Below are 27,559 nucleotides of genomic sequence, written 5' to 3'. Positions count from 1 at the left end.
TAAATATTAACCAGAAGGGAATTATTGGAAGTCATCCAGAACAAGCAGACGAACAGTAAATATTTCAACACTGTAAACCAAATAGTCTGAAGTTGATTTAATTGGAGTGGGGAAAACTCTGTGTTATCTGTGCTCTGTATTAAAAATAGAGAAAACAAAGGATATGAAGGAGGAACACATAAGGGGATCTCAGAGATGGAGGAGACTGGAGAAAAGAGAAACAGAATCAGAGGGGCCCTCTGGGGTTCTATGTAAATCCTCCTTATGTAACCAAAATGATCAGATGATAATTTATCCCTGAGAGTGAGGGTTGAGGTCCCATATATGGAGAATGCATTTCCCTTGTATTGTTCCTCTTTCAGTCCAAGTATTATTGGGAAAACACAGTAATTTGGGGACAGATGTATATTATATTTTGGTATTTTATGTTTGGATTGAAATGAAGAGGAGAGCAGCAGCATGGAGGGAAAATAATAAAAGGAATAGCTGTGCAAGTTTACAAACAGAAATCAAGATGTAGCCAGGCACACAATTTTAATACAATATAATTGGAAATGGGAAAGACATTTGCCATACCAACAGCCTCTGTGCAGACAATCCTTGGTCATGAAACAGAATAAAAGACTAGCTGAACTGATATCTTTAGTGAAAAGACAGGGAAAAATCTAAACAAAAACAAAACCCTCCTCTCTGTCCCCTTTGTGACAGGATTACCCGTGTCCACAGTTTACACGAGGGGTGAGCAAACTTTTTGGCCTGAGGGCCACACTGAGGTTCCAAAACTGTATGGAGGGCCAAGTAGGGAAGGCTGTGCCCCCACAAACAGCCTGGCCCCTGCCCCCTATCTGTCCCCTCCCACTTCCCACCCCCTGACTGCCCTCCTCAGAAATCTGACCCATCCAACCCCATTCCTTGTCCATTGACCGCCCGCTCACAGGGCATCCCACCCCTAACCACCCCCTGGAACCCCATCCCCTCACCAACCCCCACTGTTCCCTGTCCCATGACTGCCTCAACCCCTGTCCACACTCCTGCCCTCTGACAGGCGCCTCCAGGACTCCCACACCTATCCAACCACCCCCTGCTCCCTGTCCCCTGACTGCCCCCCCGGACCCTCTGCCCCTTATCCAACTCCCTGCTCCCTGCCCCCTTACAGAACTGGCAGCTGCGCCGCCCAGCCGGAGTCAGCCATGCCACTGCACTGCCCGGCAGGAGCTCACAGCCCTGCCTCCCAGAGCACTGGTGGTACAGCAAGCTGAGGCTGCAGAGGAGAGAGGACAGCAGGGGAGAGGTTGAGGGCTAGCCTCTCCAGCTGGGAGCTCAAGGGCTGGGCAGGATGGTCCCATGGGCCGGATGTGGCCCACAGTCCATAGTTTGCCCACCTCTGGTTTATACACTATTCTAATAATCTTTGTCTAAATTGTGTCTTGTGAGGTATCATTTGAGAACTCATGATTTGCTGGTCATTATTGTCCTGGTAAAATGAGTGTGGCAACATCATGTGTGAAGTATAAGATTCCACTGTATGATGTTACTAACACATGTTCCAAACTGAGGTTGGCTAACAGGTCAGCCTCAAACAAAGGAATGTGTGCTCTGCACAGTTTGCATTCAGGTAGGAAACAATCATCAAGCAGGAAGGGGAGATAAAGGAGGGTGAAACTGGGGAGGGAAAGGCAGCAGGGGACATCCTTCCACATAGATATTTTGTCTCTTGAATCCCTGGAAATGCTTCTCAAAGGGGGGACAGGACTATAAAAAGAATGGGCAGACACACCAGGATATCCTTCTGTCTCTCTCTCTGCCCATTGCACCTGACAGACAAAGGAAGCAGTGTTGGACTGCGGGAGGGGTCTTGACCTAAGAGTTTGGTCTGTAATCATCTGAAGTATGTGGTAAGAAAACTGAGCTTTGAATCTAACATAGCTTGTTAGGTTGGCATTAGTAAACATGTTATCTTTATTTTTCTCATAACCACTGTTTACCTTTATGCATCATTACTTGTACTCACTTAAAATCTCGCTCCTTGAGGTTCAAAAACTTGTTTTACTGATTTATTTAACCTAGTGTGTTTAAATTGAAGAGTTTGAAGGACAGTTTGAAATAGTAAAATGGCATATAATTTCTATTAAAGAAAAGATTGATTTGTACTGTCCATGAGAGGGCCAGGCAGTACAGACCACGCATTTTGTGGGAGAAATCTGGGCCTGAGGGTGTGTTGGGGTCACCCTGAAACATAACCAAAGCTGGTGAGAGCCAGAGGGTAACCCGAGTGTGGCTGTCAGGCTGGAGTTACACACACAGACTCAGGGTGTGGCTTGCATGCTGGAAGGCTGATTGTGAGCAGTCCAGGTGAAAGCTACTTCAGCAAGGCATCGTAAGACAACCAGTGTTGCAGGGCAGGGTTGACACAGCTGGTCATTAGCTTTCCATTGTACAATGGTATGTCACACGCACAGACACACACACACTTTTTAAATCTTCAAAAAAACTAAATTATCATCATCAATGGTTTTGCCCTTTAAAATAACCTCTTGAATGTCAAAGGAATAATGTCAGAACTGGCAAAAATCAAAGAAAAAACAAACAAACCACTTCCAGAACATTTTACTTTCAGAGACAGATTTTCAGGAGGGGCAAATTATGGGCATGAGAGATAATTAGTTTCTGCAGATTTTTTTTTCTTTACCTGAAGAAACAACAAGAAGAAGGGACATAATATTTGCTAAACATTTGGCCCTTTCAGGTTAAAGATCAACTGAAGGAAGAGGAGGAACCCTTTATTTTATTAAAGAGCACAATGGCAGGGTGCTGAATAACAGTGCGCCCAGTGTATGCTCCCAGTGGAGTTTAAGATGTTGACAGCCTGATGACTTATCTGCCTGACATTAAAAAAAAGAAACAATTTAACTCGTTTTTAAAAAATATATGTACAAGTTTAGCTATTGACTTTATGTCAGGACATTTTCACATTGCCAGACAAACCAATTCACTTCTGACTATATCTTCTGGAGCTTTCTTCTTCCTGCACAATTTCCCTTCAACCAGTTGGGAGGGGTTTCTTTCAGAGGGCTCCTGAAGAGTGTCTGTTGTTTTTGTGGAGTCTGCTGGTTGGGTCAGACTTTGCCCACTCTGTTCTAATAGCGAATTCATGACTGTGACAACTCTTTCAGCGTCAGTTTCAATAAATACATCTATTCCCCAATACATTATCAGATCGTCGTTATGTCATTCGAGCCCCCAGTCTATAAGCAGTAACATCTGTGACCAATATGAAAGTGGTTTTGAAACATGGCTAGGCCAAGACAGGAGCAGTCACAAGGGGATTTTCCAACTCTAAAAAAGCTAAATCACACTCCGATGACCACCGAGATGGTTTCCCTTTCTCACCCAACCTATGCAATGGCTTCCTTCTCAACCAGAATTTACTAGATCCACTGGCTCACAGTTCGCAGCCGTGGTTTCCTCTATTCCTATTTGCTGATTGTCAGAACCATTCAACAAAGAACAGAAATCCTTTCCTGCTTCAGATTCACATGAGTTTTAGGAACTAAAAATCCCTTTCCCTCAGAACTCTGGATTGCAAAGCAAGTCTCAACCCCGCTCCATCTTTCCCTTGCTGAAAAGCTAGTACAGCATGTAGCTGTTATTTCTGCACCTAGAGGCGGGACAAATTGCTCACTGCAAACCAATTCTCTACAAATCATTTGTCTCAGCTGGGCCACAACTTTAAAAGGAATTTCCACAGACTGTGTCACACTGTCCAGAATAGCTCACAACTGTGAGTGCCTACCTCAGGGCAAACTGCAGAGAAAAGGCAGAAACTCCAAACTGGTGGTATGTTCTGTAATTAGGTTTCAACAAGCCAGTTACAAATGTGAACTCCCGGATCGCTATACCAGTCCTACCAGGGAGTCACAGACAGTCCACTTAGACTGGAGAGTCTATCTTGCCACCCAGACAAACTGAACTTTGTGACAAAGGGTCACTTACACCAAAAATCACACCTCATCAGGTTGCTTCTGGCCCCAAGAGACCAGTCACTTACCCCAGATCAACTCATACCCTGGACTTTACATCAAATACAAAACTGGCAGTCAATTTTATAGTAAAATAAATAAAGGTTTATTGGCTAAGAAAAGGAAATGAGAGCAATTGAAAGGTTAAAGCGAGTAAAACATATTAACAGGTGAGTCACAGTTTGTAATTCCAGATTCTGGCCATGATGTAATAAACTGCCAGTTTCCTAAAAGTATTTTCAAGGTACCCAGACTGTCTCTGGTGATCTCAGCTTTGCATCTGGTACACTTCCCTGTAAGAGTCCAAACAGTCAGAGATGAAGGATCATTCCCTGAATCCATATTTATAGATTCTTCAGTCAGAAAACAGGCTGACAGCTTCTACCCGCATGGGCTTTTCCTCTGATAACAGGAAGTGAGGAATGCCTGTAGAGTCTCTGACCTCCTGTCATTATATACAATGGACACTTGCTTTGAAACTAGCATTTCAGAAGGCTTCTTTGAAATGAATGAAATATGAAATTCCTCTGACTAAGAAAAGCTTCTGAGAGATTTGTTGTACATCAGCACCACCTACTGGAGAGCCACACTTGTCATTCTCTCTGTGCACTGATGGGCCAAGTGTCCAATAGAAAATCAGAGAGTAGCCCTTGCCAGCAAGCCCTGAAATCAGGGTATATAAGACTGAGGTCACTGTGTGGGACTCCAAAGTTGCTAAATCTGTTGAAGAAGCTGCAGGACTGATAAGCGCTACCTGGCACTTGATAACTCCACAGACTAACTCTCCCCATTCTAGGGTTACACAAACTGAGAAAGATAACAAGGAGTCCCGTGCCACTGGACTCCTTGTTGTTTTTGTGGATACAGAATAACATGGCTACCCTCGATACAAAATGACAAGAAACCGTGAGATTTAATTTCAAAGATTGTATTTCTTTCTGTGTTTTTTATACATGTATATGTCCAACAGGGGGACTGGAGCACTGACCTGATGTGGTCATAGTGGCATAAACCACAGAAGAGGTGGAGAATCCTCTTCTATATTCTGGAACGTATGCAATGTTAGACTGAGTGTTAAGTGCAATGAATTACAGTGATCCAGGCTGGAGAGGAGAAGTAGATTGAACTATGTGGCTAAGACCTTGTCTGGGCAGAATGTGTGAAGTTTCAGAGCAAACTGGTGATTCTTATTTAAACTTTCTGTCACAGGTCATATCTCTAGGGCACCCCTGTGGGGTGAAGGTGGGTGCCTCTCTCATCCCTAAGGTCCCTTCCTGGATGGAGGTGTTGCTATAGAGCTGGTTTGGAGTGCAAGGTGCGGTCTCCTGGCTGTTAGACTTTGGGAAGAGCCTTCTCCCCCTTTAAGGCATAGCCACACTCCAAGGCAGAAAAAAAGCAAACAAAATAATCCTGTAACCCACAAAATAGTCTGGGCTCACCCCGCTGTTCCTCGAAATGTAACAGGCAAATAGTCTCTGAGAAGGGGGCTGGGTTCCCAACACCCTGAGTGTCTAAGAGATCTAAGCTGAGCACCTGGGCTCCAGTGAAAAGCAAAGCAGAGTAAAGATAGTTTCTCTGCTTCTCCAGAGGGCTCCGGCAGCAAAATCTCTTCTGTAGCTTCCCTGTGGAGCAGGGGATCACTAGTTCTGCTTCCCTCTGAATGCCAACCTGCACTGGCCTTCTATCCTCCATTTTAAGGAGCCACCCCTCTCCATGTGCAATTGGTGTCACAGTTGTGCCAGGTTGGGGCTGTGCCCAGAGGAGTTCTTTAACCCCTTCCTGACTGGGGTGGGAATCTCCCCCACCACATACCACACCCTTAAAGATGGAAGTTAGGATCCCCTGACCTAATCCTGATTTCCTGATTTCCCCACCAGTCCCAGTCAGGGCTAGCTCAGCCCTCTGGAGCCCCAGGGTGGAGCAAGCTCAGTGAAGAAGGGAACTTTGGAAACTGTAGCTGCAAAGCTGAAATAAGTCTCTATGCAACATCAACACTGAGATTTTTCAAATTCTTATAACTTTGAAAATTGGGGCAGATTTTCATAGGAACAGAAATAGGCACATCCCTGGTACGAATGCTCCCCGCCTGCCAAATTTCAAGTTCCTGCTCCAAATCATGGGATTGATAGAGCTTTTCACTGAAAAGTTCACCAAAATTACTTGGGGGAAAAGTGTGTTTCCCCAGCCTATGGATGAATGATTGAGGCTAAAATTTCACAAAAATATCCAGCTTGAAGCAGCACGGAAAATGTAGGTCAAAATGGTTCAGGTTAGCAAAGTTATAAGCAACAGAAAACAAGGTCTACTGATTGAAGTCTCAGGGCACAATAACAGCAAGTAGCACTTCCAGCTTCACTTAAAATATATGCACTCTACAAAGCAAAACACAGCTTTTCGCATTAGCAAATATAAAACCTTTCAAAGGCATGATGCATCCATTGTACATCCTATTACAGATTGGACAGAGCCTTCATAGCTCTTGTAATGTAATATTCAAAAGAAAGAGAAAGATACACCATAATACAAGAAAATGTAAAAAGCTGACTGCAGAATTCTAGCCCTGGGTGACATATTCAGTGCTTTCTAACTTGTAGATAACCATGCTGTGCTATCTTGGGTGTATATTTTTAAGGCACAATTTCTGTGTAAGGTGAATAAGCTGCAACATTAATTGCTTCCCAGAAGGAGTGTATGTATGCCTCCTTTTCATATTGCACTGCTTCTTCTTTTATTAATAAACTAAGCTAAACTGGATTATTTGGTCTCTTAAATACTTTTAATATTGAACCGGCAGTGTTGCCAAGCAAGTGGCTAGACCTCAGTGACTACTGTTAGACTGAGTGGATCATGAAGAGCACCAGTAGCTTTGGGTGTCGGTGCTTACAGTGATGAGGAGCTGCATTTTTTTGTTTTTAATTAATTTCTTCAGTCATGTTTGTTAGCTTCTTAAACAGAATTTCCTTGCATGGTGTCAAGTATCAGACGGGGTAGCCGTGTTAGTCTGGATCTGTAAAAGCAGCAAAGAGTCCTGTGGCACCTTATAGGCTAACAGACGTTTTGGAGCATGAGCTTTCGTGGGTGAATTCACTCACGAAAGCTCATGCTACAAAACGTCCGTTAGTCTATAAGTTGCCACAGGACTCTTTGCTGCTTTTACAGAATTTTCTTGTTTGTTTAAATTTTGTTATTTTTTCAGTTGTTTTGTTTGTTTAGTAGCTAAACTCAGTTTCTCTCTATCTTGTGTTTTCCTTTGAATGAGAGCGCTCTGAGCCCAAAGGAAGAATATCCTTGGGATCCTCCATGTAGCCCAGAGAATGCTCACCAAAGCTCTTCCCCACCTGCTATAGTGGAGTCCCTTGGGGATGGAAGGATGGGAACTATCAGAGGGTGATGGAGAACCATGGAACCTGTGTTCATGCATACAAATCAGGGGTTAGTCAACAGTGCCATGGTGTAACATTTTATGTTTTTGCACAAGAATTCCCAATGCACCAAACAATTTTTTTAAGTTGACAGATGTTTGAAGTTCTAATGCTATATAACATTGTATTTTTCATTCGTTGTGACTTTGTAAATCTGAGGGGTGGGTGTTTGGAGCCAGGCCGAGCCAAGACCAATGAGTCTCCCCAGGCTGTTCTGAGGCTGGCATGCAGCAGGAATACAAATGGCAGATATCGCTAAAAAAATGGACAGAATTCCCTTTGGAATATTTTGCTTAATATTTCATCCATTTTTTAATCAAAATAATATTTTTTTCCAACTAACTCAAGTGAGTGGCTTGGCAGGTGACAGAATCAGCTTCATAGAGCTTAAGGTCTCAAGAGACCATTAGCTCATCTAATCTGCCTTCCTGCACATCACAGGCCATTATGTTTCCCCTAAAGTTCCCTGTGTTGAGCCCGGTGATTCTGAGTTATCAAAACACTTGTGGAAGGACGGGCAGGGGCAATATGGAACTGCACTGGGAGAAGACTCATTGTATGACTGCAGCTGCTTTTCCAGTGCTTGTGCTAAAATCATGCAGAGGGCTGTGGTGGTGGAAAATATATGATTGCATTACCTCTGAGCAGGTTAAACACCAAATGTGATGGGATCCCTTGTGCACTCCTGTAAGCATGTTTGTGTATGGCTGTGCAGAGTTGTTATGGAGTTGTGCTATTGCTGCCAAGCCCAACCGCCTGTAGCAAACAGTCTCAACTGTGCTCCACAGGGAAATCTCACTGGAGATGCCCAGGTTCAGAATCTTGGGCATTGCAGCAGAGTGTTCTCAACAGCTAGAATTCAGAGCAAAATGCAAGATAACTTCTTTGCTAAAGCCGTTACCAGGAACAACACCAGGGACCACACGAGATGGAGATGGTTTAATAAAAGAAAAGATAAAAAATAGGAGAAAAGAAAATTGGGTTGGTGTGACACAGAGCGGCCTTGGCAAAGGGGCCCCTGTTCTTTGCAACCAGCTGTCATCTCAGGACTGACAAACTCAATACACCAAACACTTCTTATAGGATATTTATTCATCAAGTATAACATGTAACATATCTACAAAACTCTATGTTGTCTACCCTTGCCACATCCCAGAACATTCAATGGAAAAATGTCAAAGACAATGGTGAAAGATCAAAACCACTTGCCGGTGAAAAGGAACATCACAGCAGGCAGGGGATCACCAGCTAGTTCTACAACTGACTGAGATTTCTGGGGAAAACCTGGTTCATTAGATAGGAAAGGTAACTACTGACAAGTGTAGACCCTGGATCACATGTTAAGAGTTTTTTTCTGCATTGTAACCAGTTGTTTCTATCACCTTCTCTCTTTCTTGGATAAATATTTATTCTTTCTTAAATAAACTTACTTTTGTTTTCGTATAAGTGTTCACAAGTGCTGCGTCAGGGGCTGGATATCACAGGAGAATGAATCAAGGACTCAGTGATTATGATGCCCCTCTTATCTTCCTACAAGGCAAAGCTGGGGCTGGCATAAGCCCAGAGGAGAGTGCTTGACTGAGAGAAAGGCTAGTGATGTCATGGAACTGACACCCAGCTACTACTAGTAAGATTCCCTCTACCTGTAGGCAGGGGGGTAACGAGGTGACTCTCAGTCCCTGAGAAACATCAGAGTGAGGCAGAGAGGAAAAAAATCTTCTCCTTTTCACCTTCTCTCACTGTGTAAAGCACTTTAAATAGTGAACACCTGTGAATACACAGAGGAGGCCAAATGTTACTTACTCCAGTCTCTGCACTTTGCAGTTCGGGTGTTTCAGTCCCTCACACAGCAGCCGCACTCCAGAAACTCCTAGTTTATTATCACTCAGGTCCAGCTCTGTCAGGCTCTGGCTGGTTCTGAGAACAGCGGCAAGATCCCTGCAGCTAGTCTCTGTGAGACCACAACTCCACAACCTGCAGGAGAGAGAAACATAGAGAAGGGGGATCACAGTGTGAACGGGGCTTGTCACAGCTGTTCTGACAGGTGGCCCCGCTCACCAGCCCCTCTCCCTGACCAATCCACATGAAGAATGACGTAGAATTTCTGCTCCTCCATCTCTCCCAACCCCCATCCTACTGTAATGAGGAACCAGAGTGGAGTGGAACTTCCTGCCTAAGCCCCATCAGGGATAAAATGTCAGGCTCCTTCTCAGAATTCTGACTGGTCACAAAACAGGAGTCGCTGGAGAAAATGTGATCCTCCACTTAGGACTCTGATCCCTGATCTTCTTGACTGGTGAAAGACAGGTCTTGCTGGAGGCCTAGGCATGGCTAAAAGTATGAACCAAAGTAAGGCTGTGGACAAAAGTAGGCCATGTCAAAATAGTAACACTTGGTATCAGACAACCCGGTAAGTCCATTCCTGACCTGTGAGGCTGGTACAGGAACCCAAAGACCCCATCTGAGATAAGGAGAGAATAGCAGGATAATGGATGAGAATGTTTTGTTCGAGCTATCAGGTACAAGGATGATAACTAACACATCTGCAGTGTAATATGTAACTCGTTTGTATCAATGTATAAAAGGAGAAGTCATAAGAGGGGTAGCTTTGTTTTGGCCCTAGGGGACAACATTATGTTGATTAAGCTGGTACCTTGTCATGGGCATACATGTGTCAGTGTACCTGTAACCTCTGAGCCTGGGCTCTGATAATGTTGACAATGAACCTGGCTGAGCCTCACCAGAGAACCGAGCCCGTGGTCTTTCTTTATGATTAACACTGAGATATGCTGAATCATAAAGCTACAAGCTATGCTGGTACAGTTAGCACTGGAGCTCCACAAACAGCCTAGGAGCAGCACTGACCCACAGCAGCACAGGACATCATCATCTGCTCTCCCATTTCTGAGCAGCCTGATTAGGAAACTACTGAACAACTGAATCCAAATTCACCTGTCCATTGCAATATCCAGCTGAGATTTAGGTCTGGACACAGATCAGAGATGGCTCTGATGAGGCCGAGAGTGCTTTGTTCCCAGCTCTCACATCGTTGGTCCTGGGCTTTGTGAACTGCAGTGTCCCAGAGGAGCCCAGCAATCTCAGCAGTTCACAGATCAAAATTTGGTCCTTCATGTTACTGGGGTTAGATCTTTGTTTTTATTATTATTTGTATTACAGTAGAACTCATCTTTATCTGCATCACTATGTTCCTCCGTTGGAGCACAGCACTGTATAACTGACATCTTCAGGAATCTGGTTTGGAGGCTGGCGTTGATGATGCACCGGTTAGTAGGTTCCCAGCTGATAAGTGATTTTTCTGCAGAATCTGTCATAATGAGAACTGCTCCCTCTGAGTGGTTGTGGTAACTATGCCCTGAGTAAATCAATGTTTCTTTTCTTGCCTAAAGCACTTCTTATTCACATCTCTCAATCTGTGCCCACCAATACCCAGGCTTTCAAGTCTATAGTTGTCCATAACTCTCATGAATCAGCCCTGAAGTGTTTTCTTGCTGTTAGCATCAAACTTTTCAGGGCTGACTTCCAGAGACTGGCTTTCATCAGGAGCCTTCCTGAAGCACAAAGGAGCAGCTGTGTTCATTGTTATCGGAATGGTAGCCTGGTTCTGTTTCTATAACTGGTGAGGTGTTCTTACAAGACTACATGTTTAGCTCTGCACTCAACTCTCTCCACTTTATCCAAGCTTGGGACTGACAGACCCAGGCACAAGATGCAGCAATGAAGAAGTGTATTAGTAACACAAACACCAGTCTAGCATAGGTAGACTGCAAATGCCAAGATGACCAAAACTTAGCTAATGATATTGTGCTACTGAGCAACAGCCCCGGAAAGATACAAATTCAGACAACTTGGGGAAAATAGCAGGCCAAGCAGGGCTCAGAGTTAATTATACTAAAGCATACATCCTTGAAATGCAGAGGTCAAGCAGTAACTGCACATTAGAACGCAAAAATATCAGACAAATTGTTCTAGCTTCTTATCTCGGCAGCACCATATTGACTAACAGATACTTCGAGAAGGAAGTGATGTCAAATATAGGAAAGGCATTTACTAAACTCAGCAATGTATGGAAACCAAAAATATTTGGCACCAGAACAAAACTGAGAATCTTCAATTCAAACGTAATCACAGTGTTAACATAAGGCTGCTAGAGCTAGAGAGCTATGATACTTTACTCAGAAAGCTAGACGCCTTTGAAAATAAGTGCCTACAAAAGATTCTTGGCATTGGTTGGAAAGATGTCATCATCAACAAAAAGATGTGAGAAATCACCAACCAGCAGCTCATTTCCAGCACAATCTGAGGGCACACTGACCATAATTGGGGCATGTACTACAGATGCCAACTAAGACTCCCACATGAAGACATCAAATGGAAATCGAATTCTGTGTGAAAACAGGGGTGCCCAAGAGAAACCTCGAGAAGAAGCCTAGGAAGGAGGGCAGAATACCTGAGAGCAAATGGAAGCAACAGTAAATCACAGAGGATAATGGAAGACACTGGTTTATGCCATGTGCCAACATTGGCACAGGAAGGATGTAATAACATAGTGTAGTAATTCCAGCAATGCCGGGTGTAGCAGAGCAGTCACCCTGCTCTGAGGGATTAGTAGTGAAAAGTAGCTGAGGGAGGCCGATTAGGTAGGCAGCCACAAGTTGGGCCACATCCAGTTAGAGTAAAGCTGGCCCTGATAAAAGGACTGGAAGCTAGGCAGAGGGAGTCTCACTCCACTGAGGGAGTGGGAAGGACCTGGCTGCTGGCTGGAGGAGGGTATACCAAACAAAGCAGTCCTGGGGAGCTGTGGCCAGGTGAGTCCCCAGGCCTAAGGCCTTGCTAAAAGGTCCTATGGTGGTACTGAGGCTGCAGCAGTGCAGCCAGGCCATGAAAAGGCATCAGGTCCAAACCCCCTTGCCGATGATGAGTGGACACTTCAGACTGCAGTTTGCCCCTGAGGGAAGGGGCTTGATGAACACTGAGGCAAGGTGGGCTTAGGGGATTGGGATTCCCCAAGGAGGGGAGGATCCCCAGTGTGGGGGCACTGCTGCAGGGCAGTACCCAGGAGAAGGGGCACTGTGGGCTGGGAGGGACGTGGGACCTGAAGTACAGTGGTGAAGAAAAGGAAGAAAAAGGTGGCAGCAAAGAAGACACTGGCCAGCAGAGGGTGGACCAGAGCTGGATAAGCTAATTCCCAGACAGGCCAGCAGGAGGCGCCGCAGCAGTGATTTCACTGGGACTCATCCAACAACAGGGCCCCATTGTGCTAGGAGCTGTACAGAGTAGTAGCTAGTCCCTCCCCTGAAGAGTTTATGATGTAATTAGACAAGACAGACAAAAGGGAGGGGACAGGGGCAGAACATACAAACAGAATGAACAGTGCAATGGTGATCTTTTGTTTGTTATTTTGCTGTGAGGGGAAGGTGAGTGAGTCTTTGCATTTGGGTTTCGATTAATTCTTTGAGTGGGAGTTGCTAGGTGGAGATTAGCTAAATGGAAGGAAATAGGAAGGGAGGGGGGAATGAATGAGGGGAGCATGGAAAGAGGCTTAGGTGCACAGACTGTGAGGTAGGGGAAAATACAGGGTTGCAACAAACAGCCAGTAAGCACAAGGAAGAGAATGTCAAGAGTGACAATTTGCAGCAGACAGTCTGATGACATCAGTGTCCATCAGTATCTGCTACTGAGGCTGCTTCTCTGTCTTCTCGTACTGATTAGGCATCATCTCTAGTCCTGGGCTTGGTTCTGGAGTTTCATGGAGGATTAAAACCATGGCATTAGGCTGGCAGCAGAAACTCACTGGAAGCCAATGTAGGGATTGGAGCACTGATCTGATGTGGTCACAGTGGCATAAAACACAGAAGAGGTAGAGAGTCCTCTTCTATTTGCTGGAACATATGCAGTGTTAGACTGAGTTTTAGGTGCAGTGAATCACAGTGATCATGTCTAGAGAGGAGAAGTAGATTGAACTATTTGGCTAAGTCCTTGTCTGGGCAGAATATGTGAAGTTTCTGAGCAAACTGGCGATTCCTGTTCCAACTCTGTTACAGGTCGTACCTCTAGGGCACCCCTGTGGGGTGCATGTGGGCACCTCTCTCGTCCCTAAGGTTCCTTTCTAGCTGTAGGTGTCGCTATAGCGCTGGTTTGTAGTGCAGGGTGCAGTCTTCTGGTGGTCAGTCTTTGGGAGGCAGCTTCTCCTCCTTTAAGGCATGGCCACAAGCCAAGGCAGAAAAAAGCGATGAAAATAATCCGGCAGCCCACACAACAGTCTGGGCTCACCTCGCTGTTCCTTGCAAGGTAACAGGTAAATAGTCTCTGTGAATGGGGTTTGGTTCCTCACACCCTAAGTGACTGAGAGATCCAGTCTGAGTGTCTGGGCTCTAATGAAAAGCAAAGCAGAGTAAAGATGGTTCCTCTGATTCTCCAGAGGGTTCAGACAACAGAATTTCTTCTGCAGCTTCCCTGGTGAGCAGCCCTTGCGCTGTGGAGCAGGGGATCACTAGTTCTGCTTTTCTCTGAATGCTAACCTGTACTGGACTTAGATCCTCCCTTTTAAGGAGCCACCCCTCTCCAGGTGTAATTGGTCTCAGCAGCGTGCCAGGTTGGGGCTGAATGTGCCCAGAGGAGATCATTAACCCCTTCCTGACTGGGGTGGGAATCTCTCCCACCACATATCCCACCCCTCAAGATGGAACTCAGGATCCCCCGATCCAATCCTGATTTCAACACCAGTCCCAGGCAGGGCCAAATAAGCCCTATGGAGCCCCAGGGTGGAGCATGCTCGGTGAAGCAGAGACCTTTAGAGACTGTAGCTGAAATAAGTCTCTACTAAGCATCAGCACTGAGATTTTTCAAAGGCTTATAACTTTGAAAATCGGGGCAGATTTTCATAGGAACAGAAATAGGCATATTCCTGGCACAAATGCTCTCCCTGCCAAATTTCAAGTTCCTGCCCCAAAGCATGGGGGTGATAGAGCTTCTCACTGAAAAGTTCACCAGAATTACTTGGGGAAAACAGTGTGTTTCACTAGCCTATGGATGAACCATTTAGGCTGAAATTTCACTGTAATTTCCTTTAGAAGCTAGCAAGGAGGGTGCTGTGGGCCAAAAGAAAGCATATCCTTCGGGGTTCTCCATGCAGCTCCAAGAATGCTCACCAAAGTTCTTCCCCACCTGCTATAGTGCAGTCCCTTGGAGCTGAAAGGACGGAAGCAATCAGAGGGTGATGGAGTATCATGGAAAAGAGGATTTAGTTGGGGTGGGGGAATGCAGAGGGTAGGGTTCATCCAGGTGTTAATTTGTTAACTAATTACCCTGTTCCGTGTTCTCTTAAGCACATCTCAGGAGTGTGGAAATCACTGTGGATGCTGTCAGCAGGCAGTCATTATGCATTGTGGGGCGTCTGTGTTCATGCATATAATCAGGGCTTAGTCAGCACTGCCCCGGTGTAGTATTTTATGTTTTCGCACAAGAATTCCCAATGCACCAAACCATTTTTTTAAGTTGACGTGTGGTTGAAGCTCTAATGCTATAACATTGTATTTCTCGTTGACTGTGTTTTTGTAACTCTGAGGGTTGGGTTGTTTGGGGCCAGCCTGAGCAGAGACCAACTCTGCTCTGGGGGTGGTGTGCAGATATTGCTGAAAAATGGAAACAATTCTCTTTGGAATATTTTGCTTAATATTTCATCCATTTTTGAACCAAAACTAAGAATTTTTCCAATTAACTCCAGTGAGCGGCTTGGCGGATGACAGAATCAGTTTCACAGAGTTTAAGGCCAGAAGAGATCATTAACTCATCTAGTCTCCCTTCCTTCATATCACAGGCCATTACATTTCACCCAGATACCCCTGTGTTGAGCCCAATGATTCTGAGTTATCAAAGGGCTCGTGGAAAGATGGGCAGGGGCAGTGTGGAACTTCACTGGGAGAAGACTCACTGCACGACTGTAGCTGCTTTGCCAGTGCTTGTGCTAAGAAGTGCATGTAGCTACACCCAGCTACTACTAGTAAGACTCCCTCTAGCTGTAGGAAGGGGGTAATGAGGTGACTCTCAGTCCCCGAAAAACATCAGAGTGGAACAGAGAGAAAAATAAATCCTCTCCTCCTCTCCATCATCTCTCACTGTGTAAAGCACTTTGCACAGAAGACACCTGTAAATACACAGAGGAGGCCAAATGTTACTTACCGCAGACTCTGTAGTTTGCAGTTCAGTTGTTTCAGTCCTTCGCACAGCAGCTGCACTCCGGCATCTCCTGGATTATTAGCACCCAGGTCCAGCTCTTTCAGGCTTTGGCTGGTGCTGAGAACAGCGGCAAGATCCCTGAAGCCAGCAGCTGTGAGACCACAACTCCCCAAGCTGCAGGAGAGAGAAACACAGAGAAGGGGATCACAGTGTGAAGGCGGCTCATCACAAGTAATCTGACAGGCAGCCCCGCCCACCAGCCTCTCTCCCAGACCAATCCACCTGAAGAATGAAGTAGAAGCCCTGCTCCACTGCCTGTCCCAATCCCCACCCTATTGCAATGAGGAACCAGTGTGAGGTAGAATTTCCTGCCTAATTCCCAACCCTTACACGTCACTCTTGACCAATCAGCACTGTGAATGGCCCAGACACCCCAATCCTTAAACCTTTGCCACTGACGTAAGACTTCATCTCTAAGCATCGCTCCTCAACCTTTCCACTGACCAACCAGAATTTAAAGGGCAGCTGTCTGGGCATCCTAAGTCCCACCTACCTACCTCTCAGCCGATCAGAATGGACTTGGCATTGATCAGCCCTGGAATGGTGCGACCCAATCATAGGAGGCCCCTCTCCATACACCTGGGCCAAGCTCAGAGCAGCAGGAGCTGGGAGATCCTGCCCCTCCGCATCCCTGGCGCAAGCTCATCTGCTCCCCTGCAGGACATAGACGTCTCCTGTCTCTGCCCCCAGCTCTGAGCCTCAGACCTGGGATGGGGAGGCAACTGCGAGGTCCAGCACTGGCAGCATCACACCCACCTTCCGCTGAGACCAGGGATCAAATGCTGGGGGGATTGGATGACAAAGAGGAGAACAGTTCCACAACCAGAGGGACCAGGGCCTGTTCCAGAAACACTGGTGGGGTTATTACAACAGATTTTTTTTTTTACTGGATTCTGCATCCCCCCTGCAGAATCTGGACTTCTTGGGAACTTCCAGCCAGTGGAGTGTGGAACTATGGCAGCAGCCTGGCCATGACCATGTGCATCTTAATGACCAGCCCCCAGCATGACTGTCACATACTGCCACTCCTCTCTCCCTTCAGGGCTCACAGGGAACCCTCTACACCCGTGACAGCAGCCAAATCTTGTGCACATGTAGAAACATACTACCCACCAGAACTGTCACCAGCTCGGCCTCCTCTCCATCACTACAGTTTCCTTGAAAATATGATGTGACGCAGTAAGGACTATCTGCATGGGGGATAGGAGAGTAGGGGATGACTTTAAGTGAGGGACAGGACCTGAGCCTGTAACCTGAGCCAGGAACGGGGATGGGGAGAGTCAACACCTTTGCCCGGGAAGCTGGACAAAGGAAGAGAGTCTGCTGGAGAGGTTTTTAGTTTCAGTTTTGGGCTGGCTGGGAAGAGGCAGGGAACCCCAAGTCTGAGGTCTAAGATCCTTGCCCCCAGAGGAACCTGACTGAGGGGTCCTGGTTCTACCTACAAGCCCTGCTTGGGACTGTGTTCCTGTTATCTAATAAACCTTCTGTGTTACTGGCTGGCTGAGAGTCATGGTGAATCGCAGGAAGTGGGGATTTCAGGGCCCAGACTCCCCCACACTCCGTGACATATGGTCACGCCACTGAATGAGGAGGGGAATCCCAAAGTTCCAGAGAGAAAAAGATCCCTGAATTTGTATAAGGGAGAGAATCTCCCACTTCCTGGGATGGGGGCAGGTTCAATCAGGATTGGTAGAGGCCCAGAGATATTTTGGAGGCAGGAAGAGAGGCACCCCAATGCGATGAGAGACTCTACGTTTGAGTTGAACAGCGAAAGAAAACAACTCATAGGTATATGTGGGAAACTATGGAGAAAAGCCCTAGTCAGGGGAGGTGGGGAGAGGGTGTTCTTGATGAAGCAACAGAGAACAGCTCCACAAGACTTAAAGGTAAGAAAGGCGGGAAAACAAGTGAGAAATTGAGGAGAAAAAGACACCAAAGTGAGGAGAAGACACATGAAGGAAAAGAAAGACCCCAACTGGGATTTAAAAAAAGGAGAGACACCCCCCAAATGAGGAGTGGTGTGAGGAGGAAGCTTTGGGAAGGAGGCAGCTGTGCCAACTGTAGTAGAGGTTATCCATTTGCCCTGGGTGCTGATTAGAGTCCATTCTGGAGGCAGATTTTCTCCTTGGGAATTTGGTGTTGGGCTCAGATCTCTGGAAGAGGAGCCTCTGCTGTTTCACCATATCATTCCAAAACAGGTGAATAAATGTAAATATGACAAGTTTCACTTAGAGTTTACCCAGACTCCCTGTCATCGATTTCTCCTCTGATCTGCAAGGTGCAGGACATCTGCCACCACTTTGCTGAGGGTAATGCTGGAGTCAGAACAAGACACTGGTGCTAGAAGAAAGAGCAACAGTACACACAGACAGTCCCTGCCATGAGGATCCTACAATTTAAATAGATTAGAAAAGCAAAAGGTAGGGAAAAGAAATATTATTATTGTCATTTTTCAAATGGAGAATTGAGACCCATAAGAGACTAAATGACTTGCCCATGATTGCACAGAGAGACTAAGTTTTGATTTAATTACACGACCATCCTTTCTCTTGCATAGAGCTGAGCTTAGTCCCTTGTGTTTCTCAGTTTCAGAAGTGCCCTCATATTTTTTAACCAGCATGACCTCTTTTTTTCCCCTCATAGACTCTTAAGCAAGAGGCACCTACCAATCAGGTATTGAACATTAGGGCCTGAGCTACTGATGAGGCTTCTCACCATGATACCATATTGTGATTTGCTAAAGTGTGTTGGAAGAATTCAAAAAGATCTAACTACTGACCAGACCAGACCCAAACAAACGTTTGAAGAGTTGTTGGAAGGGAAAACAAAAATTCAAAATGGGTTCCCTAGAAGTGAGGGAACTCTAATGTGTGTGAGTGTGGGGGCGGGGAAGAGTTGAACTGGCTCAGATGTTTTTTAAATGTCAAGTGCCATTTCCAGTACTTTAGAAATTTGCCATACATTTCAAGGGCAAAATTACATTCATTGTTTTCATCTGGATTTCTGTAGTAGGATGGCTTGCTAGCGTGTCATATTATGATGTACTGTTAAGAGATGGGGATACATCAAGACCATGTGACCCCAATAACTTAGATTAGATTATTTCCCAGCAGATGCATACACAGTCAAAAAGCAAGCATCAACTCAGTCGGAGACAGGAATGGATGCAAAAGCATCGGCAGCTCCATGATTAAGTTTACATGTAGATTTACACTTGAAGCAGGACTGAAAACTGTTTATTTTTACTAGATTACCAGCCCAGACCCATTTGGGGCTCTAAGGGGTAACCCATCAGATAGAAAAAATTCATTGCTACCATGGTATCAAGTATCAGAGGGGTAGCTGTGTTTGTTGCTTTTTACAGATCCAGACTAAGAGTCCTGTGGCACCTTATAGACTAACAGATGTATTGGAGCATAAACTTTTGTGGGTGAACACCCACTGCGTCTGACGAAGTGGATAGTCACCCACGAAAGCTTATGCTCCAATACATCTGTTAGTCTATAAGGTGCCACAGGACTCTTAATTGCTACCATGTTAGGCACATATCTGGCAATCATCACCAAGTGGACATAGATGTGGAAAGTGATGTGTTTTTTCTCTAATGATTAAACATTATTGGTTATCCAATCTGAAAAAAAATTGAAAAATCACAAAATTGGCCACAGCTCATAAAAAACGTATAATTTTCACCATAAGTGGCAGAAATCTTCTAAATATTACTGATAATGCAAGTATGTACTCAAAATAGCACTGTTTTTTGAAAGTTTGGGAAATACTTAGACCCAGGTGATAGATTGTATGTATTTTCCTATACTTTTTTCCTTTGGTTGAAGCAAAATTCTGTAATAATAGAACAATGTAAGCTTGTAGACTGGACTGATTTGAGAACAGTTTTTATGCCTGCAATTTTTATGAACATATGCAGACAAGAAGACTCCTACCCCCTAGCTATAAAATGTTTTTGTTATTACCACTTCAGCTCTGTGGCCATCAGGGATAACATGACCCCCTCCTTCTCAGAATTCTGCCAATTCACAAAAGAGGAATTCCAGAAACACTAGAGGAAATCTAAGCCTCCACTTATGACTCTGATCCTTAATTCTTGGAGACTGATGAAGGACAGTAAGAGCACTTAGAACACCTACAAACAACTATTGTCACCACCAGTGTTCCCTCTATTTTTCCCCCTCATGTGTGGAATGAATCTTGTTATGTGCACCAATTCGGAGGTGATGTGTGACAAATCACCTCTATATTGGTGCACATAACCAAAATTAATGAGGTGGGTCCGAAGGTTTCAGAGTGTGGGAGGGGCTCAGGGTAGGGCAGAGGGCGGGGGTGTGGCGGATGAGGAATCTGGCTGGGGGTGAGGGCTCTGGGTGGTGCTGGGAATGAGGGATTTAGAGGTGTGGGCTCAGGGCTGGGCAGAGAGTTGAGTTAGGTCAGCTCCTCAGCTGATTACATCTGATGCCATATTGCATCAGAAGAGATGTGGTTTCTCAGATAGCCATCACCCAGTCCATTTAAGATTTTACAGATGAAAAGGGGACCTCTACATTTTGCATAACACCAGTAGGAAGCCAGTGCAGACAATACAGCACAAATGTGTCAATGTTCCACTTTATAACTAAGCATCTACAGTCTAACTTAGCTGAAGTTTCTGAATTGTCTTTTATGATCCCAAACAGAGCACACTGCAGTAATTCAATCTCAAGGGGATAAAGACCTCCAGAATTGTGACTAGCTCTGCATCTGAAAGGAAAGGTTGGAAACTTCTTGACATGTGCAGAGGGGGAAAAATAAAACCCCACATTCTTGACTACTGCCAGATACAGGGATCCTCTTTGACACTGACAAATTAATACAGGGCCATGGGCAAAATAATATAAAGCTATTGGCAAATTAATTCAGGGCCACTGATAAAGCTACTTAGTGGTATTTAAAATCAGAACTAGGGTAAAAGGCAATGTAGGATGTTGTCACAGTCACAGTAAAATTACCCATGAGGTCCCCCGGGTAAGCACCAGCACTGTATATTGCTAATGCTTTGAGATGCACTGGAAGGGATTTCGGGAAGGGTTGAAGGTGTGAGTGTGGAGTGAAAGATTCCTCTGCAGGTTGCAAAAGGCCGAAGAGAATGGGTTAACTCGACACTCCATTTAGGTTGGAAGATAAGACGCTGACTCCAGTCCAAGGCCACGGCACACAACCGACTCTCAGCTGTCTGCCAAGAAAGATAGGGGCTTAAATTCCAACCCTGACCAGTCATGAGAACAGAGCAGTAAACTGAACAAAACTGCAGGAGACTGCAAAAAAGCTAGTGAAACAGTGAAGGCCAGTGAGGGGGAAAACAACAGTTTTGCATCCCTGAAGCTGGTGTAGTTTTGGAAAAGCTGAGGAAGCCACAGAAAGCCAGTTTGGACTGGTACAAAAAGCATGAGGAACAAAAAAAAAAAAAAAACCTAGGGCTTAAAGCCCTCCCAAAAGCTGAAGCAAGGCAAAAATCAACAGTGGACCCTGGAAGGCCTGTGCACAGGACAAAACTCTCATCCACCCTTCCTCCTCTTCTTACGTTACACCCAGGCTTGGCCAGCCCTGGATTGTATGTGTGTAAGTATAAAAGTAGGTTAGGGCATGGGCACTAATGCTTAGTTCCTTCCTTTGAGTGATGTGGGATGCACCCCGCACTCACCACTGTTATTTTATTAATAAACCTTTAAAATTTAGACACTCGATGTGCTCCTTCATCTCCTCCCCTAACAATCCTGTGGCCTCAGCCTAGTCACCTAATGCCTCAGGCAAATTGGTGATATAAATATGTCAGAATGTGCTATTCTTATCCACTGGCAGATGGAAAGATATTCCCACGACTGCACGCTGCACTACCCAATTTCTCTGCTTCATCCCCATGACTGCAATCTGCACTGCCCAATTGGTCTGCTCCATCTATTCTCACATTTTTAACTTCCCCTTCTGTGATTTAGAAACAATAAAGCACACTGGGAGCTGGATCTCATACTCTTAAGATTTCCTAGAGGCTGGAAATATTGCAATATATCAAAGTAAAAATGAAGGCAATGAAGAGTGCTAAGGGGAAGCAGTCAGTCCAGTTTAGAGGCCTATAGTGTTATCTTCTTTTTGAGGTCATTTTCACAGCTAATGAAACTCTCTAGCTGTGTTTCAAACATGAAAAACAAATCCACTGCCAGCAGCCTTGCTTTCATTATGAATAACTTGCCACAACAAACCAGTCTCAGTCAGCCAGTCTGCCCTGGGGCTGGGGCTAGAGCACTCCCCACAGCCCTCTCCCCTCCAGCAGCACAGAGCTCTAGGGGAAGGGGTGCTTCTCTCCCCACTGGTAGCATGGAGCTCTAGGGGAAGGGGCCCCTCTCTCTCCGCCGGCAGCACAGAGCTCTGGAGGAAGGGGCCCCTTTCTCCCTGCCAGTAGCATGGAGCTCCAAAGGAGGTGATACAAACAGCTCCCTGGCAGAATTTCCTGTCTAGGTTGTACTGAGCATTCTCAGAGGAACTGAGCCAGCTCAGTAACTTTGCCCTGATTTTGCTGTTACACTGAGATCACATAGCTCATGGCAGCCATGCACACCCCAAATTGCTCCACTCCCCAGTTCCTGGGCACCCCCTACCTCTGTCCTCTCCAGGTCCTTACTGTGTTGCCCTTTGGAGCTGCTGCACAACCATTTATAGTCTGTGGCCACGCAGTTTAGAACAAACTTAGGTCACTGTCTGCTATTGATAGAATGACCAGGTGTCTGGTTTTCGACTGGAACACGCAGTCAAAAAGGGATACTGGTGGCTCCAGTCAACACTGCTGACTGGGTCATTGACTGCCTGGTTGGCGGCATCACTCAGTGGGGCTGGTAGGTTCCCTGCTAGCCTCCGCAACGTGCAGCTCCTGGGAATCAGACAGCATGTTCCCACTCTGGCTCCTACATGTAGGGGCTGACAGGGAGCTCTGCATATATGGGAACCGTGGCCAATAGAAGCGGCGGGGGCGGTGCCTGTGGATGGTGCAGTGTATTGGCCCCTAGGCAAATTCATAAAGTAGCCCCATACTGACACTTACAGTTGTGGGTTATGAATGGCATTTCTGGCATTTCATATTGTATTTTATTAGGACAGTGTCCCTTATATGCAATCTCACCATCTGCAGCAATTTCATTTCTATTATTATTAAATTATAATGAGCTTCCTCTCCTCCAGTGGCTGGCCTGCAGGGGGTCATCGCATCAGAGAGACTGAGGGAATGGGAAATTGAAACAAAGCATTCTTATGGTACTGGTGCAGCCCGTCACCAGCTCCAGGGGAAAACAGCACTGCTATGTTAGGTCTCTCATCATATTTTGGATTGTATATAACATGATCTGGCCTCATTCCTTCCAATACTCATGATATTACAATATATTTAGCACCAATATTGTCTTATGTTAGGGGCACCTGGGATTTTCCCCTGATCAGACCTCTAGAATTACTTTGTCATGCTGTTGTCAGGTTGGGCATTTTTTGTTTCTTGTCTGAGCTTGTCAAACTTTGTCTTTGAAATGGGTAGTATTGGAACCAAACTCTTTCTCTTTCAGCTCCCTGATTTCACTATTTATAGATGCTCTTGCAAGTACAGCTGCTTTAAGAAGCTCCTTTCTGGGTCTTTATGTTACATTAATGAGAACTTTTGCAAAGTCATAATAATTTTCTGACATATTAGCTGTAGTAACTCGGAACCCTCCCCATCTAGTGTCTCGTGTCTACCAGTTGAGGATTTTGGCTACAGGCAGTCCCATCATACCTCCCCCGCTATATGCTTATCCAGCTCAGTTTTGAAGTCAGTTAGGGTTTTTGCTCCCCTTCAAAGGCTATTCCAGAACTTCACTCTTCAGATAGTTGGAAACCTCCTAATTTCAAACCTAAACTTGTTGATGGCCAGTTTATATCTATTTCTTCTTGGGTCAACACTGGCACTTACCTTAAATAATTCCTTTTCCTCCCTGGCATTTATCCCTCTGATGTATTCATAGAGAGCAATCCTATCTCCCCTCAGCCTTCTTTTGGTTAGGCCTCATAAGCCAAACTCCCTGAGTCTCCTTTCATAAGGCAGGTTTTCCCTTCCAAGGATCATTCAAGTACCCATTCTCTGCACGTGTTCCAGTTTGCATTCATCTTTTTTAAACATGGGAGATGAGAACTGTACACAGTATTCCATATGAGGTCTCACCAGTGCCTTGTATAATGGTACTAACACATCCCTGTCTCTACTGGAAATATCTCACCTGATTCACCCTAGGACAGCATTAGTCTTTTTCATGGTTACACCACATTGACAGCTCACAGTCATCCTGTGATCAACCATTACACCTCCTTTGTTACTTCCAACTGATAAGTCCCCAGCTTATAGAAAAAATTATTGTTCTTAGCTCCTAAATGACTGACCTTGCATTTTTCACTATTAAATTTCATCCTGTTTCAATTATTCCAGTTTACAAGGTCATCCAGACTTCTTGTATGATATTCTGGTCCTCCTCCGCATTGGCAATACCTCCCAACTTTGTATCTGCAAATTTTATTAGCATGGTCTCACTTTTTGTGCCAAGGTCAGTAATAAAAATGTTAAGTAAGACTGGTCCCAAGACTGATCCCTGAGGGACACAGACAAGGTCAGCCCTCGGTTTGCTGCACTGGGCAACACAGTATGGGGAGGAGGTGAGCAGTCCTCAGTGGTGAAAGAACAGGTTAAGGACTATTTAGAAAAACTGGACATGCACAAGTCCATATGGCCAGATGCAATGCACCCGAGGGTGCTGAGGGAGTTGGCTGATGTGATTGGAGAGCCATTGGCCATTATCTTTGAAAACTTGTAGTGATTGGGGGAGGTCCCAGATGTTTGGAAAAAGGCAAATATATAGTGCCCATCTTTAAAAAGGGGAAAAAGGAGAATTGCAGGAATTACATTCTGGTTAGCCTAACCTTAGTCCCTGGAAAAATCATGGAGTGGGTCCTCAAGGAATCCATTTTCAAGCACTTGGAGGAGAAGAAAGTGATCAAGAACAGTCAATATGGATTCACCAAGGGCAAATCATGCCTGATCAATCGGATTGCCTTCTATTATGAGATAACTGGCTCTGCAGATATGGGGAAAGTGGTGGACATGATATATCTTGACTTTGCAAAACTTTTGATATGGTCTCCCACAGTATTCTTGCCAGCAAGTTAGAAAAGTATGGCTTGGATTAATAGACTATAAGGTGGATAGAAAGCTGGCTGGATCACTGGGATCAATGGGTAGTGATCAACGGCTCCACGTCTAGTTGGCAGACGATATCAAATAGAGTGCCCCAGGGATCGGTCCTGGGACTGGTTATGTTCAACATCTTCATTAATGATCTGGATGATGGGATGGATTGCACCCTCAGCATTTTCGCAGATGATACTAAGTTGTGGGGAGATGTAGATATGCTGGAGGGTAGGGATAGAGTCCAGACAAATTGGAGGACCTAGACAAATCAGAGGATTGGGCCAAAAGAAATCTGATGAGGTTCAGCAAAGACAAGTACAGACTCCTGAATTTAGGATGGAAGAATCCCAGGCACTGGTATAGGCTGGGTCCGACTAGCTAAGTGGCAGTTCTGCAGAAAAGGACCTGAGGATTACAGTGAGCAAGAAGCTGGATATGAATCAACAGTGTACCTTGTTACAAAGAAGATTAATGACATATTGGGCTGTATTAGTAGGAGCATTACCAGCAGATCGAGGGACATGATTATTCCCCTCTATTCAGGACTGGTGAGGCCACATCTGGAGTGTCCGTTTTGCCCGCCCCCCTCGAAAGGATGTGGACAAATTGGAGAGAGTCCAGCGGAGGGCAATAAAAATGATTGGAGGCTGGAGCACATGACTTCTGAGGAAAGGCTGAGAGAACTGGACTTATTTAGTCTGCAGAAGAGAAGTGGGGGAGGGATTTGATAGCAGCCTTCAGCTACCTGAAGGGGGTTCCAAAGAGGATGGAGCTTGGCTGTTCTCAGTGGTGGCAGATGACAGAACAAGGAGCAATGGTCTCAAGTTGCAGTGAGGAAGGTCTAGGTTGGAGATTAGGAAAAACTATTTCACTAGGAGGGTGGTAAAGCACTGGAATGGGTTACCTAGGGAGGTGGTGAAATCTCCATCCTTAGAATTTTTTAAGGCCTAGCTTGTGTGATAAAGTTCCTCCTCTATCTTGGTGGGTCCTGCACTTATTGGCAGATTTGTTCACCTCAGAGATTCACCATGTGGGTTGGGGAACAGCCCAGAAACCTTTCCCTCTGGTAGAACCCACAGTCCAGGTCAGTTCTTCCTCTGTCTGATCAGGAGTTGGGAGGTTTGGGGAGAACCCGGTCCTACCCTCTGTTCCAGATTATAGCCCAGGGCCCTGTGAACTGCAGCTGCCTAGAGTGCCTCCGGGAACAGATGTGCGAAAGCTACAACTCCCTCAGCTACATTCCTGGCCTCCTCCCAACACCTTCTTTATCCTCACCACAGGACCTTCCTCCTGATGTCTGTTAACGCTTGTATGCCTCAGTCCTCCAGCAGCACATCCTCTCACTCCCAGGTCCTTACACACACCTCAATGAGAGACTTTTTATACCAGGTGTCCTGATTAGCCTTAAATAATTCTAGTAACTTCTCAATTGGCTACAGGTGTCCTAATTAGCCTACCTGCCTGCCTTAATTAGTTCTAGAAAGTTCCTGAGTGTTCTGGAATAGTCCCTGTGATCTCACCCAGAGAAAAGGGACCTGCTTAACCTGGAGCTAATGTACCCACTCTCCTATAGCCATCTGGCCTGACCCTGTCACACTTGACAAAGCGCTGGCTGGGATGATTTAGTCCTTGGGATGATTTGGTCCTGCTTTGAGCAGGGAATTGGACTAGATGACCTCCTGGGGTCTCTTCCAACCCCAGTCTTCTGTGATCTCCACTAGTAATCTCCTTCCAGCCTGACAGTTCACCTTTCAGTATGGCCCATTGTGGTCATCCCTTTAACCAGTTCCTTATCCACATTTAAATTCTCATATTAATCCCCATCATCTCCAATTTAACTAATAATTTCCTATGTAGAACTATATCTAATGCCTTATTGAAATCCAGGTAGATTAGATCTTATTGAATTTCCTTTGTCTAAAAAATCAAGTTATCTTCTCAAAGAAGGAGATTAGGTTGGTCTGGAGGGGATGGCATGTTGGGACTGCTTACAATAGTATGTGGCCCATCAATGACTGACAGCAGCAAAAATCCCCAACTGCCAGACATGAGACACTAGATGGAGAAGGCTTTGTATTACCACAGGTAATTCTTTCTCATGTATCTGCCAGGCAAGTCTTGCCCACATGCTCAGGGTCTAACTGATGGCCATATTTGGAGTTTGGAAGGAATTTTAGCCTGGGTCAGACTGGCTGAGACCGTGGGGGTTTTCATCTTCCTCTGCAGCATGAAGCATCATCATTTGTCGGTTTAAATTAGTGTAAATGGTGAATTCTCTGTAACTTGAAGTTTTTAAACCATGATTTGTAGACTTCAGTGATTCAGGGGGTAACAAGTTCACTCTCAGTCCTGGGTGCCCTGAGAACCATCACAATGATACAGAGAGAGAGAGAAAAACCACCACTTGCTCCCCCCCAAACCCCACCTTTGGATCAGAGAGAAATGAGATCCAATGAGGATACATGAATATAAACAAATAGACTGGTACAGGGCTTAGACACCATGGTGATGGGCACCTAAAAATACCTAAGATTAAAATACCTAAAATGTTCTTATCAATCTCCTGAGTCTTTCCTCAACTTAAACCACCCCCAGCCACACTGCTTAGCTCTGTC

The 27,559-nt window shown here is 45.4% G+C and overlaps 1 protein-coding gene across 1 annotated transcript in view; it reads right to left on the bottom strand.

Annotated features, from left to right (window-relative positions):
* LOC115650594 (NACHT, LRR and PYD domains-containing protein 3-like) overlaps window positions 1–27,559 on the bottom strand; it is a 103,458-nt gene that overhangs the window by 34,260 nt on the left and 41,639 nt on the right. The window contains exons 7-8 of the mRNA XM_030560781.1: window positions 15,641–15,811; window positions 9,245–9,415 (exon numbers count right to left, since the gene is read on the bottom strand). Coding sequence (XP_030416641.1) covers window positions 9,245–9,415; window positions 15,641–15,811 — 342 coding nt within the window. The remainder of the gene's footprint in view (window positions 1–9,244; window positions 9,416–15,640; window positions 15,812–27,559) is intronic.

Source organism: Gopherus evgoodei, chromosome 4 (genome assembly GCF_007399415.2).
Source record: "Gopherus evgoodei ecotype Sinaloan lineage chromosome 4, rGopEvg1_v1.p, whole genome shotgun sequence".
NCBI lineage: Eukaryota > Metazoa > Chordata > Testudines > Testudinidae > Gopherus > Gopherus evgoodei.
The sequence above is the reverse complement of the archived record's forward strand: the minus strand, read 5'-3'. Positions and strand labels throughout refer to the sequence as shown.